Source organism: Pteropus medius, unplaced genomic scaffold, assembly GCF_902729225.1.
Source record: "Pteropus medius unplaced genomic scaffold, Ma_sr-lr_union100, whole genome shotgun sequence".
Lineage (NCBI taxonomy): Eukaryota > Metazoa > Chordata > Mammalia > Chiroptera > Pteropodidae > Pteropus > Pteropus medius.
Genome location: NW_024346667.1, coordinates 4,716,527 through 4,731,486, shown reverse-complemented (window position 1 = coordinate 4,731,486; position 14,960 = coordinate 4,716,527). Strand labels below are relative to the sequence as shown.

Sequence of the window (14,960 nt, the reverse complement as noted above, 5' to 3'; positions counted from 1 at the left end):
CTCCCTAATTTTTTGGATGAAAATAGAGAACTGTTTATAAATATCTAGATAATATTTGTAAAGGGGTGATATGTTAGAGGAATAATTAAGGCCAGAATTAACTCAATAGACTCTAACAAGATATCTTTAATAGAGAAAATTCATTAAACACATAATATTGAATGAAAGAAGTAATAGAAAAAAATTACAGTAAGATTCTATACGTATAAAGTTCAAAACCAGCAGAACCAAACGGTGTGTTGTTTTGGGAAATGCACATAGGGGATAAAAACCATGAAGAAAAGCAAGGGCGTAATTAGCACAAGTCAAGAGACTCAAGAGGGTGGGAAGGGAAGTGATTAGGAACAGGCACAAAGGGGGCTTGGAGGGGAGGAACTGCCCTATTTCTTAGCTTGAGAGAAAGAACACAGGTATTTATATTATTATCCTTGAAAACGAACATATCTTTCCATGTACTCTTTTGGGTGTTACATTTTACAATAAAAAAAAAAATTTTTTAAAGCAAAAACTCTGAAGTCCTCTGGTTCAAGAAAACCCCCAAAGCCCCAACAGTGTGATCAACATGATGTGTGGAAAAGACTTCGGGATTTAGTTGACTGCACATCAGAATCAGGTGATCTAGCCTACATGGGAAGAACGGTCTCTATCCTGCTGAGCTGCTGGGGTCATGACGAGGGACTAGGCACGGCTGGGGAACTGCTCATTCCTTGGGAGTAAGGGAAAGAGGGCAGTTGCGGGGACTTCATCCAAGTGATGTGAGGGCCATCTTGTGTCCTCTGATGCCCGCTTTTCCTGTTTTCCTGCTAACGAGGTGTTTAGGAGCAGTCACAGGTGGCATTTGACAGCTGTCTTCTAACCTTTAGAGCCCTACGTGGCTCCAGAAGACAAAATAATGGTTAGAAGTCCCTGTGAGGCTGACTTGGGCTCAATAAAGTAAACTTCTAAGAGCCAAATGGCTTTATAAAGTAATGAGCTTCCCGTCTCTGGATGTATTCTGTTTCAGGATGGTGTAAAGGGTCCAGAAGAGTACAACCAGCTTCGATGACCTTCCAACCTCCAAAGGCTACGATTCTATGAAATTCTATGATTCTAGGAAACCTCTGCATTATGCTTGCAAAGAAAAGCTAGAAGCTGATTCTGAAAAAGAGATTGGTTTTTAAATACAAGCATTACATTTTGACAGGCATTTTTTCTTCAAATCAATACATGGTGTTGCTCCCATCTATTTCTAAGATTTCAGTGGTAAAGAGCTTTGAAAACACCCCGCTCAGAAACACAGCTTTTCCTGATGAGCTTTAAAATTCTTGGTGCCAGAAGGGTGCCTGAGGCCCTGTGGTCAACCTCCCATCCAACTGCAAGAACACAATATGGACTCAGGACATGGAAGCTGAGACCCATGCTGTTCTCTCCTGCCACCTGCTGGCCCTTCCCTTCATCTCTCGTTTCTCCAAGACACTGGTGGTGTGCACTCAGGATAATACATTTCCAGGAGTCCCCTGCCACCCAGAATTCCCAGGTATGTGTGTGTGTGTGTGTGTGGCGGGCAGCGGGGTGGGGGCTACCCTGCCTATATGGGTAAAGCTTAGATGACTTCCAGTGGTTTCTATTAAATCTAGGAAAATCATAAATTCACAGATGAGAACTGAAAGACACCTTAGAACTCATTCTAACCCAGAGTCCATGAGAGCCCATGAGCAATGTGTAGCCCATAGACAGGCCTGGTGTGGTCTAGCAGTGTTGAATGATTTTGAGCTAACATGTACAAATTGGGAAATTTGACTTAAAACAGACTCATAATGCAACTGACTACTGGATATTCAGTCTCTAAGCTGAGAGTGGTAAGTAGTTGAGTACGCCCACATTCTACTTGCAAGACACACCAATAACCAGATTATAACAATGCTTGTCACAAAAGACCTCTACCCTTCACTTCTGTGGAGGAGTATCAAGTAGTAACCCTCCTGAAATCAACCTTCCTAGCCTCTGCCACACTTCTGGAAGAGCCACTGGCTGGAGAAGAGGGGAGAATGGGGCCGAGCTGGAAAAGGCAAAGACTCAGGCTTGAACTAGACGCGTTGATGTTTTGAATTATTTTTGTGATTCCAGTTTTGATGAGACTGGAATTTTTAAGACATAAAAGGAAGTTGTAATTTTAAAATGGAACTGTACCTGCATTGAGAATTGATTAGAAAGTCACAGAATCTTATCTATTTGTTCAAGAGGTCATCAAAGGGTGGAGAAATCAGGACATTGTTGAAGAAAGTGACTGGAAGAAAAAGTCTTTTCTTTTTTCCTGCCCTATCAAGTTCAGAACCTTCCATGACTCAGTCGTTCATCAGCTTCTCTTATACACTTTATTTCTCTATGGCAATTTTAGCCAGAGCTGAGAAGTAGCTGTCCCCCTTAGAAAAGCTGGGAGCTCACAGTGTGTCCATGCGCTGGCTCACTTCACCTTGCAGGCTCATTTCTATGACCCCTGACCCCTGCAGCACTGGAATCCTAATCCTTGCTCTAGTCCTATTCCTCATTTTCCATTGGGCATAAGGAGGCCCAGGGGGAACAGGTGACTTGTCTAAGTTACATAGGAAAGTAGCTGAGTTATGTACTAAAATCCACTCCTAACATCTATTAGTAGAAATAATGTATGGCTCCTTTTCCTTCATTATACTGTGCACATCCTCATCCGCACTAGATCTTTTCTATCCTTTTGACCTGGGAAGCAGCAGCACTAGGACAATTGGGCAGCTAAGGTAGCAGCCTGGAGGTGGGAGAGAGAATGAATGGGGAGCTGGGGCACCCAGGAACATTTTCAGCTGCCTAAGGCCAGTACTGTTCCCATCACCTCCCTCTCTGCGCTGAAGCACAAACTGAGATGAAAGCAAGTGGCAGTCTCTGTCCTTGGTTTATTCTCCACTGAGCTCAGATTTTAAATGAAACAGTTTATTCAGAGATAATCCTGTAACTTGGTGTCCAAGGTGAGCCTATCTAGTGGGTGGGGACGTCACAGCACTCCTAACCCCTTGTTCCTCCCCGTTTCTGAACTCATTATCTTTCTCTAAGCACCAGCAGCCAAGTGTGATGTCTGAAAAGTAGCTGGGCATTTTCTCTTGGATTAAATGCTCAGGGTGCAAATGCAGAGAGAAGCCTCTCTCGCCCCACTCCTTAGCTGAGCCACTGGTACATCCAGGCCATGACGCAGGCAGAAATCTCAAGCTCCCCGAGTCCAGATCTAGAACTACGGCCTTTAATAAAAAACTGGTAACACGGTTGCCTCCAAGAAGCGAAAATGGGAACACTTATCACCCTATATACTCTTTTCTTCTTTTTATTTTATTTTTTAGAGTTTTAGAGATTTACTCCAAAACTGAGCAGAAGGTACACAGATTTCCCACTTACCCCTACGCACACACACACATACACACACAGCCTCTTCCATTATCAAATTGCCCACCAGAGTGGTTCATTTGTTAGAGTCAATGACCCTACACTGACAAGTCATTATCACCCAGAGTCCACAGTTTACATCAGGGTCACTCTTGGTGTTGGACATTCTATGAGTTTGGACAAATGTGTAATGTCATTCATTATGATAGTATCATACAGAATAGTTCTACTGCCCTAAAAATATGTACCCTATGCCCTTTATACCTATTGAATTTTAAACCATGGGTGAACCTATTCATGTAATTTAAAATGTTTCAAACCTTCTTCCCAACTTGGAAGCCCGGAGTTGAGCTGAATGGAGGGAGTCGTCTGCTACATGAAGTGAGGGAAGGTTTGCATGTATCTTTTACCCTCTTTAATCCCTGACACATGAGTGGCAGAAGGGAGGGAGAAAAAAAGTCCAGGTAATCCATGCACTGGTCTATTCCCCAAAGCTTCACTGTTACAAAGCTCCTGTCAATAAGTGGTTTTAAAAATGGCAGCATAACGCTTTCCACCATGGCAGATGAGAGACCAAGCAGGGAGGGCTTCGCTTTGAGAGGTGGGGGCAGGAACACAGACTGCCTTCTCCCTTCTTGTTGAAAAAGGAAACTTCTTCCAACCTTAGGCACCAGTAAAGCTTTTTCTGTGACCAAATTTAAGCTTTGTCTATTTCAGACCTTCCATTCCTTTCTAAACTCTTAAAGCAATTCATTTTGAAAAAAGTTATGTAAGCCTCATTGATGCTGAGTACATTAACTATAAAATAAAAGTTTCAGAAGGGATGTAATATAATGAAGCTAAGGATTCACATCTGAAGATAACCTTGGTAAGTCTGAGCTAGTTAAATAGGCACACTGCCTCTAATATTTTCTTCTCTACCTTTTTCAGTCTGTAATTTTGACCTGTTGACCTTGAATTTAACCAAAGAGCTAAAAAGGTTCAAGACCAACAGACCAGCCTGTACACCTGAAAGGTCCCATTCTCATAAGCATGTCCCAGAAATCATAAGCAAATGTTAGCCTTCTCTATGCAAGGCAAACTGCTGAGGCAGAAACCAAAATACCAGAAAGAGTGCAGGCAGCTACGGCCTCATCTAGGCAGGAAGTACAATGTCAGGCCATTAGTCTTATATTTTTACTGCTGTGGTTACAGGATGGGGTTGATGTGGGAATGAAAAACAATACTGACTCTGGAGAATTCCTTCTTTTTTTCAGCGTTATATACTGACACCCACTCACCAGGCTTGGAAACTAGCAAAAGTTACATGGGACTTCTAGAGTGAGCATTCATTTCCCCTGGCTTCCATTCCTTGGCTGTCAACAAAGGCAGAAAATGCCAAGCCAATGCCAATTGGCGCATGCCAACAGCAGAGACCTGTTTCTTATTTCATCTGGCTACAGTGCAGAACTATAGTCACCACCGCTAAGGTAGAAAGCTGGGCATTCCCACAATAATTGATACAACCATGAAAGGCAAAATGAAGCAATCGAGGTGAGACAGAAAGACAGAGGTATGCATATTCTTACACCATGGTCAGTACATGGTATTCCACAGGTATTTTCAGGTAGCCAAGAATCTCCTCCCTATTTGCTTGAAATAAGTATGCATATCCTATTGGTGAGACTAAGTAAGTCTTGGTAGAACCACACACACTTGGTTCTACTCAAACTACAAGCTTTCGTTATATTTTATGTAGCATTCATCCAGGACATGATGAACATATGGTTGGCATCATCCCATTTGTGAAACGATATAAGGCTCATAAAAGTCTCTCACCCACGAGTGCCTGGAGAAGAGCCTATTTGGCACCAGTGCTGTCCTCACTTCTCAGCTGTCACATACTCACTGGAGTTAGATGGGTTCAGACTGACATTTAGCTCGGACTTTTAAGTTTCTAATTTTACACTTTTGATTACAGTTTATTTTTTACAGTCTACTTTAAAATCAAAAGGTCACCCACTCACTCTACTACAATCATTCCGAGTGTGGGATTTTGTTATTCACAATGCCGTGCTTCAAATCAAATAGAGAAAAAGCAGGCTTCAATATCACAGCTCAGGAATAACTGAACAAGTGTTCCATTTCTCCATCCTGCTCAGTTTTTCCCATAACCAGGTCCAGCCTGGAAAACAGGAGCTTCCCCTCTCAGACAGATGCAAAAGCGGGAGGAAGTCCTAAGCTGGAGGCCAGAGCTGAACTCTCCCTCTCTAATCTTGCTGTACGTGGGCCACCTCTTCCTTTCTGGGCGGGGAAAACCGTGGGCACTAAACAGTTATAAGGCTCGCCAAAATCCGAGCTTCAAGAAAGTTGAAAACAGTACAATCAAACAAAAGATGAGGGTTCAAGTAAAGCCTAATGCCTTTTGTTAATGTACAAGCCTTCCATACTTTGGTATACTTCCCCAATACCTGTTCTAGCAAAAGCACTGTGACAAAGCTCCCTTGCCCATAGATGAGAACCCTAGATCAACATAAACAAATTCTAAGGCTATAGGAATATAACAAAACAGAGTTTGTGAAGTAGATTAAATAACAATGTGAACCTTACCTACGTGCAGATCAAACAGAGTGAGGAAACTGGAGGCAGAGCTGGCAAGACAAATATTCCAGGATGAGTGAATCTGATCAAGGGCACAGCTTATAAAAATACCAAAAACCTGGAATTTTCCTATAGGAAGTTTAGGAAACATGCCAATAGCAAGAAATGAGATGACTTTAGTGCCAACAGTCTGTCTGACCTGTTGGCACTGAACCAGTGTCCTCAAAAAAAAAAAGATCTTTGCTTTCTCTGGGACCAAGACAGCTCTGGGGAAAAATTACCCAACGCACAGGCAGAGGTAGGAGGAATCAGCACAGAGCAGCTGAAAAGATTCAAGTGCTTGGAATTCAACTGAGAATTCAGAAGAGGGCTTGACATTTTAAGCCAGCATAAGCTGAGTGTTATGAAACATTTAAAATCTGGACTCCAGGATCCCTTACACTACAGCAGAAAAAGATGTAGTTTTCAAAAACTCGATCTACATATGCTGCAATGTGGGGTACAGAGGAGTCCTTCAGAAAGTAGAAAGTTGAGGTGACGCAGGTGATGCCGAGGCAAAATCTCCCCATTTTAGATATTCGCAGCAGAGTGTCAAAGAAGTGCTTACAGTAACCAGGCAGAAGAGCATGGCTACTAACTTACACTCAATTAACAATGTGTCTGGGAAAGGTCATCCTCTTTGGCTCAGTGGGCTTCTGGGGGAGAGATGCATTTACCAGTGAGGGAGGAGATGATACCCCTGTACAACCTGCCAGACTGAGCCTATGATACATGCAGTTTTTTAAAGCCAGAGTCCTTTCACAACCAGCTTGGGGATGGGGATAACAAGCGAATGCTAAGAATTTATATATCAGTCTTTCCATAAAAAATGATTCTTTATTATTATATTTTTAAATCACAGAACTCCAGGTTGAATATCATTAGACACACACACACACACCCGCCACTAATTTCTGGTGTTGTCTCCCATACTCCATCTCAAAATTTAGCCGAGCTATGCCTCAGGGAATTTTCCAGTTCAACCCCATACACCAACTTGGGATAAATAGAAACACTGAAGTCTTCTGCTTTTACCCACACTCCCAAAGTGCTAATACCGACAGAATCTGTTAGAGATTTTTCCTGGGTTAGAATAAGAACAAGAACAAAAATGCTGTATGTACACTCTGGGTGTGGTTTGAATGTGAATTCATATGCCTTCTGACCTGCAGGCTTTGTTCTCTTTCCCTTTCATTGTTTTGCTTTGTCTCTTTACAGGGGTGGCCTTACACACTTCAGCAAAAATGTATCTTCTATTCAGAATCATACAAGCAGGTGGTTTGAACGAGTAGTGCTGTTACATATTAAGTTACTGAGTCTACAATTGAGAAATCTAAACTCTGGGGTTATAATTCAAAATAAATATTATTTCAAGGTAAATAAACAAATTACTTGGCTGGCTAATGAAATGCTTAATTCTTTCTAAAATCAGAATTACAAGATGGACTTCTGCTTTATACTGTATTCCAAAACAAAAACAAGGTAACCTACACCTTCAGAACGATTCACAGAGCAGCCCTTCCTATTTCTCCCTCAGTGCTGAGAAATGACTCCAGGCTCGAAGTTGTAATTTACGTGGCTTGGGTTATCTGGTGCTCAAGTAAAAACTGCCACCAAGGCCCAACCTTGATTAACACTGACTATTCCTTTAAGTATGATGGTTGGAGGCCCTCACTCAGAAAAAGTAAGGATGTAGAAAGCAGAAGCTAGGGCAAGCTGAGAGCTGAGGACCACTTGCTAACCGACTCAGACTACACAATGGAACGTGAATACTGAAGCCAGCAATTATCTGAAAATATCAGTATTACCTTCAAAACCCATATGCTTTTTTTCCTACTCAGGAAATTGAGAGTGAGGGGGACATTCCTATATATTGCTCTCCAATACAGTCTTTTTAACAGAAGTGAAGCTATTTTAAGACTATGAAAAGCTTTTCGAGACATCTGTTTTCAAGGACAGACTGCAGTACCAGAAATACTTTTCAGAGTTGGTTTGTTCCAAAGTCTATCCCAGGAATAAAGGCAGCCAACTTTCATGAAGTAAAGTACCAAGACATGTTCTGGCAAAAATATTTTCACTTTCCTAAAGTTATATGCTGTCTTCAAGTCCAAGTATATATATATGATCCCTATCTCTCAGCAAAAAAATGAACAATTTTTTTTTTTAACTCCCAAGTTGATATTTGTGTAGAATGAACACAAAATTTTGGCTGTTTTTGTAATTCAGAACACAGATGGAATCAAAATGTCTGCAACTGTCCTAAATTCACATCTTTAAAAGGTCCTTTTCTCCATTCACATGAATTCATCTGAATCGTTGCCGTCCTGCAGGAAACAAAAAAGTGAAACCATAAAAGCCTTCAAAACAAATAACCCAATTTTTAAAATTTATAGTCAGTCTTAAGAAATAAGCCTCCTTCTGCCTAATCATAGAGCTCAGAAAGTAAAAGATAATTAAATTCCCTCATAACTTCTCTGCCTTAAATTGTTAGTTGTTTAGAAGATCTGGATAAGCAGCTACATTCTCTACTGCCCTAGAGTCCTAAACTGAATAATAGCATTAGAGATGTTGAAAGAGTCATCCTGTATCTTTGAAGGTCAGCGTTAGATCCCAAACTCAGGATGAAAAACTTGCTAATATAATTTAGATGGGTGACAATGGAAGTGCATTACTCATAAAGGCTGTGAGTTATACCTGCAAAGAGTTCCCATGTGGCTCAGAATCTGTATTTTAGGATTATAATAACTTTTAAATACATATCTGAGATCCAAGACTTTATTTGGACAATTTTTATAGTTTAGATTCCCTTAAAGAGTCAACATGTTTTTCAATATAGCAAAATAGGTTTCCTGTCATCCGCTTATAAAGTGACAAGCAAATAAAATGTTAAAAGTAATTGTTTATGGTTCCCGATACCAAATTTACAAAGATTAGACAGAAATTATAGATAGAAAAAAATTTTTCTAAATAGGAGAGAACTCAAAACCAACCTCAAAGTGAAAATAAGTTTTCCGGATGAACTTGTATGAGCTAAATTAAAAATCAAGTTCTATCTTACATCTTCAACTGAAAATCAACAGAATACGCTGCCAACTTGGATCATAAAAGGTCTGTATGCCCTCAACAGAAGACGGCTACAGGAGAATTAAAGCTTATTCTTTTGAAATAAGAAAAAAAGCTGTAAGCGTCCTGCCAGTGCAAGAGAGAGAATAAACACCCAGTACAAAACTTCCTTGGAAATTTGAACCTGATTCTAACCTGGAACTCGGAACAGGGGTAGTAAGCAACAGAGGGGGAGGAAAAGGAGAAGGATTAGTTCTCCTTTGGTCTACAAATCTGATTTCCTAATCCTGGAACTTTCAACATCTGTCAATAACCAGATGGTGTTCGTGTACATATATGTATATTCATATGTATGTGTGTGTTGTGCTTATTTTAAAAATCCATAATGATGAGAATGAAAATACCTAAAATCGTAACTTAATTTAGGTGCCAGATGTCTGCTGGAAAGTAACCCCTAAATAAATAAACCATCAATAAGCAAAACCATTACAACAGAGACATTAGATTTGAAGTATATTTAAGATTTCTGTTTAACTGTTTTAAGAGTTTCAAGAAATCTAAGACTAGTTCCCAGAAGAGATGAAAAACATCTCGCTTTCTGATACTGAGAGTTTGTGGGAAGATGGCAATTATGGACTTTATGCATAAGAAAAAATGACCATTTATATTCATGGAGTGACTAAGTCAAAGAACATTCACATACGTGCCCTTGTTTAAATTTCAGAACAGCTCCATGAGGTAATGTCTTCTTTTCGTTGCTATTGAATATACCCCCAGAGAAGTTAAATAACTTTATTAGCCTTATCCAATTAGTAAATGACAGTTTGTTTCTAAACATCAAATTCAAAGCTCTATTTAATTACATAATGCTACCTCAGAATTTTTCAAGAATAAATTATAAAGATACATCTCGAACTCATAAAGAAGCCTCATAAATTTAGTTCTTCACAGAGACAGGAATAAGGATATTGTTCTTATTTATTTTTAGAATAATATACAGATATGAACAAGAAGTAAAATCCTATTAACATCCTAATTCATGCACCAAATATGGGGTTTGAGTAGAGGACCTTTTAAGGGACCTTAAATTCTATTATTTCTAAGCATTAAAGCTGTGCTGTTTTATCAGTATGTTTTGTGATGACAGAAACATTCTATTTCTGCACTAATATGGTAGTCCCTAGCCACATGTGGTCAGTATGACTGAGAAACTAAATGTTTAAATCAAATTAAATTTTAATTAAATTTAAATAGCCATATGCAATCGATGCCTAGTGCATTGTAGAACACTGATCTAAAGCACTTATTTGTAAATTATACTGCAAAACATGCAATTCAGCAAATCTTACTCAGTTTCAATTTTGTACAAATACTGTTTAATAAGAGCTAAACTGTGCTATCTCCATATACTTCGAAATGAATTTTGGGAAAGATAGTACTGATAGACAATAAGTCCCTGACATAATTTCAGTAGAATAATCACGTTAATGCTAAGATCCTTTCAGCACTGTACTAGGGATCACCATTCCTCTTTATCTTAGGTCCTGAGGAACATGAAAACAGCCAACGTGGTCACCTGGATTACAGATAAGATCTTAGATTTAATACTTCTGTTTTATTTTTTAATTGAAGGTGATAATTTTGTTCTCACTCAATTACAATCTACAGTCACATTAATATAACATATTAAAAATAACAGTACTCTAGCATGCCTGCAACTAGAAAAGAAGGAAATGAGGAATGTGAAAGTCCTATAAATACCAATAGGCTGCACCTGACGACAAGGTACGACATGAGGTGACCTACTTAAAAACAAATACATGAGTAAGTCCACACGGAAGGAGGGGCAATGCCTAAGAGAATTCACCTGAGCATCCTACAGTTACCAAATCATGTCAAGCCATCTGCAACATGTGAGTTAATACTGGCCAGTAACTTAATTATTAAACACCGTTAGTGAATTATTTCAAGGTAAAACATTAGACCAAATAACTTGAACATACCTGATTTGAAGACATATTCTCAACTTTCATTAGTGATGAATAGCTCCTATAAGAAAAAAATAGTTAAAATAAGGTTAGCCAGCTGGCAAGTATTACCCGAACATTTACTATGTGTCTAGCACTGCTGAGGGTCTTTTGAAAAACATATAATCCTCAAGGAGCATAAAAAGGATAAATATCTATGAACAATAAATATGAGGTGCACAGCACTCTATAGTTTACAGACCGCTTGCTTAAACTCATTCCATGTCAACCTCCATAACTGTGAGGTAGCTGGCATTAATCAGATGAGGAAATTCATCTATAGCCAAGAGCAGAGGGCAGATATAATTTATAGCTGAAGTATAACGCCCAGACTGTAGATGCTACAGGAATTCAAAAGACAAAACATATCAGTGTGGGCGGGGTTGTTGGGGCACTCTGCTCAGATGAGGTGGAGTCCAAACTGAGTGGAGCAACTGGGTAGGATGAGTGAGAGGAACAGATCCAGAGAATGGTACGATGAGCAAAGGCAAAGAGATGGCATTGATAATGACATTTCAAACTAACTCAAGTGGAATCTGAAAGCAAAGTAGTGAGAAATCAGACTGGATGTGTGGGGTGTGATTACGTTGTCCTAACTGCATGAGTTAACACAAAGTGATCAGCAAGAAGCCACATGAGGCAGTAGAGGAGAGACATGAGATTCGATAAGTATTTATTAAATATCCACGATGTACAAGACCCTTTTGTAAGCCTGGGTGAAGGAGATGGGATGGTAAGAAAATAGAAAAAGACGAATAAAACAAAGCCCCCAAAGAACTTACCAGGAGGGGAAATAAGACCTATTCGGCAATGGCTACACAAAAAGTTCTATTAAAAATACATGAAGAGACAAAGGAAAGTGAGACCACATAATACCAGTGTTTTACCCACAATTATCTTATAAGGCAAGGGACAGTATTATGGCCACTGTATACACAAGAGGCAGAGTCATGGAAGTTGTCCAAGGTCTCACAGCTAACAAGTGAAGAAGCTAGGTTTGGAACCCGGGTCTGCCTCCTGAGCTCACGCTCTTGCCATCATGCTACAGCCTACTGCAATATCCTAACCTGAGGGCATGAAATCATGGTGTTAACAGCTGTGCTGGTAAGAAGAGATAAATCTGAGTGGAATCGATTGACGACATCATTTAGCTTGAGTGATTTGAAGAAAATAATGTTACGCCTGAGAAAAATGGGGAAACATTGCAAAGAAGTGCTTGGATTTGGGTAGGTTACATCTGAAGTAATGGTGAGACACCCAAGTAAATATGAACTGTAGAAACTGAAAATTGAGAACTACAGGTCAGGAGATTTGTCACAGAGACAGACAATGAGCTAGGAGATATTCAGAGAGAGAGACATTGGTAAGAGTAAATGGTATCTATAAGAAGCAAGTAAGATCAATAGGCTACATGAGCAGAAAGACAAAGACATTTGGTAAAAAAAAAAAAAAAAATGTGGTTTAAATAGAGAATCTCAATCCTGGCTGCATTTTAAAATCACCTGTAAAGATTAAAATATACTTAGATGCCCAGTTGTGGGCATTTACAATCCAGGTTCAAGAATCACTGAATCTGCCCTCCCACTTAAATGAAAGCAACACACAAATTTACCCTTTTTTAGCCCACGTGTTCCCTTCTCAGCTCCATCCCATCAATCCAACTGCCTCTCTGACATTTTTTTGGAGCCTCAAAGGTATTTTCAGATTCCTATGTTTACATCCAAATCATGGTCTTCTCCCCTACCAAAAATTGTTAGGTTTTTTCCAGTATTCCCTAGCTCAAAGAATTGCACAGCTATTCATACCATTCCACAAACCAGAAACCCAGGAGTCATTCTCTTTCCCTTCGATTCAGTCTATTTCCAAATCCTGTCATTTTATCTATGAAACTGCTTTTTATCCATGAAACTGCTTTTTATCCGTACACTTCTCTCCACCTCCACATCACCACCACAGCCCAAGGTACCACTGTCTGTCATGTGGACAACTATTAGAGTTTCTTAACTGGCCTAGCACACACACTTGGTTCCCTTTCCAATCAGGTCAGCAAAGTGACCTTTCCAAAACACAAACCTTATCATTCTACCCTTGCTTAAAACTCTTCGGTGACCTCACAAAAGCCTTAGGATGAAAACAAATACAGCCAACGAGGTCCTGCACAGGCGGACTGGCACCTTGATCCATATGCTCCCTCATGCCTGCTGCTCCAAACATTTGGACCTGCTTTTAGTTTTGTCTTGCTTCTCCCAGAAGGGTCTTTGCACTCACAGTTCTCTCTGCTGAGAGCACTCTTTCCACTCCCCTCTTTAACTAGTTTTGACCTTAGCTCAAGAATCACAGTATCAGGAAAGCTAATCTCAGTTACTTATTCATCCATAATATACTGACTGATCACTCACTGCATACGCAAAGCACTGGGTCACATATAAGGAGATACAAGGATACATACAAGCGCTTCTTTGAAAAGAGCTTATCCTTAAAATGAAGAGCTATGGCACACATAACATTATTTACAGAAGGCAGCAGTAGTAGTGTGTGAGAACAAAAGGAGGTACAATTAAAGCAGTCATTTCTACATTAGACTATATCATCCTTTTAATCAATGGTCACACCATTACCTCCTCCTACATGTCGACACTGAACTCATCCTACAAGTCTACTTCTTCCTAATATCCTAGGAAACCTATAATGGCTCCTTATCACGCAGAACATGAAATTATGGACTGAACAAAACATTTTATTCTAAATCTTTTATTCTTTTTAGACTTTTGCCTATGTATGACTTTGACTCCAGCTTTGCCAACTTGTTCATTCCTTGCCTTACAGGTATAGCAGAAGTACGGACTTCAGAATTACAGGCTTGTTTGAATCCCTGCTTCACCACTTATCAACTATAACCTTCACATTTCACACATAAACTGATGATACATGTACCTATGCCTTGCCATTTTACCTGGGTCTTGTATTTCTCTGACTTCAATCACCTGAGCCTTAGGGTTCCAATTCTGATGTCTCAGACTCCCACTTTAAATACCCTTATCCCTCAGGCAGCCACAGCTCTACCTTTTGTCTTTTCTGATCTGTTACTCACTTAGCCACTATTAACTACTTTTCCCTGACTCTTGTTTATTTCTTCTGGTTTCAATATTCACATGGTGAGCTTGATTTTGATGTTAATAAACCTTTGCTACAATACCACAAAAGCCAAATAAGAGAATTCAAAATTAAAATAGAGCAGGTAAGCTTTTAAATTACATCACTGGATGTAACCATTGAGGACTGATAAGTACTTTAATATCATAACTTGTGACCCGACATTTAGATTTTTACAGTTTGAGCTCTGAAGCTGCTTGCAAGGCATAACTTTGCCCTTTTGGTCTCCGAAACCTCCTGCAGAGCGAGCAGCCCCCTCTCACCCCCCCGCATGCTGATTGTACTCTTTGATAAGTCGTACTCTTTGCATTGTCAATAAATAATACTCTCTGTACTGTAACTGTGTGACCAAAAAAACCCTTTTGTTCTACAGGCCTGGGCTGGAACTAGGACACTGATAAATGCTTAATCATATATTACCCACTGTTCTCATCTCACCACCTCACTTGTTTGACCACTGAGTCAGCCAACCGTTGAAAATTCAGTTGCCCCAAACAATCAGAATGATGTAAGTTTGTGGTCTTGTTTCCCCTGGCAACCCATCTCTTTAATCATCAGTTCCTTGCAATTTCTGCCTTTTAAAAACCTAGCCCTATCTGCCCCCATTTTGAAGTGTATTCTTGGTTCATACCAAGGGCTATGTTCCCTGGTCTGCAAGTCATTAGCTGAAAAACTCTTTGGATTTCTCAAAAGGATTCTCTGAACTTTTGTTTA

At 39.8% G+C, this 14,960-nt stretch overlaps 1 protein-coding gene across 3 annotated transcripts in view; it reads right to left on the bottom strand.

Annotated features, from left to right (window-relative positions):
- Positions 1–6,810: 6,810 nt before the first annotated feature.
- CCDC25 (coiled-coil domain containing 25) overlaps positions 6,811–14,960 on the bottom strand; it is a 35,617-nt gene continuing 27,467 nt past the window's right edge. For 2 of the 3 annotated variants that reach the window (XM_039875909.1, XM_039875911.1), the window contains 2 exons: positions 11,070–11,115; positions 6,811–8,327 (listed from right to left, as the gene is read on the bottom strand). In XM_039875909.1, coding sequence (XP_039731843.1) covers positions 8,298–8,327; positions 11,070–11,115 — 76 coding nt within the window. In that variant the 3' untranslated portion in view covers positions 6,811–8,297. The remainder of the gene's footprint in view (positions 8,328–11,069; positions 11,116–14,960) is intronic. The other variant, XM_039875910.1, reaches the window with a different exon arrangement.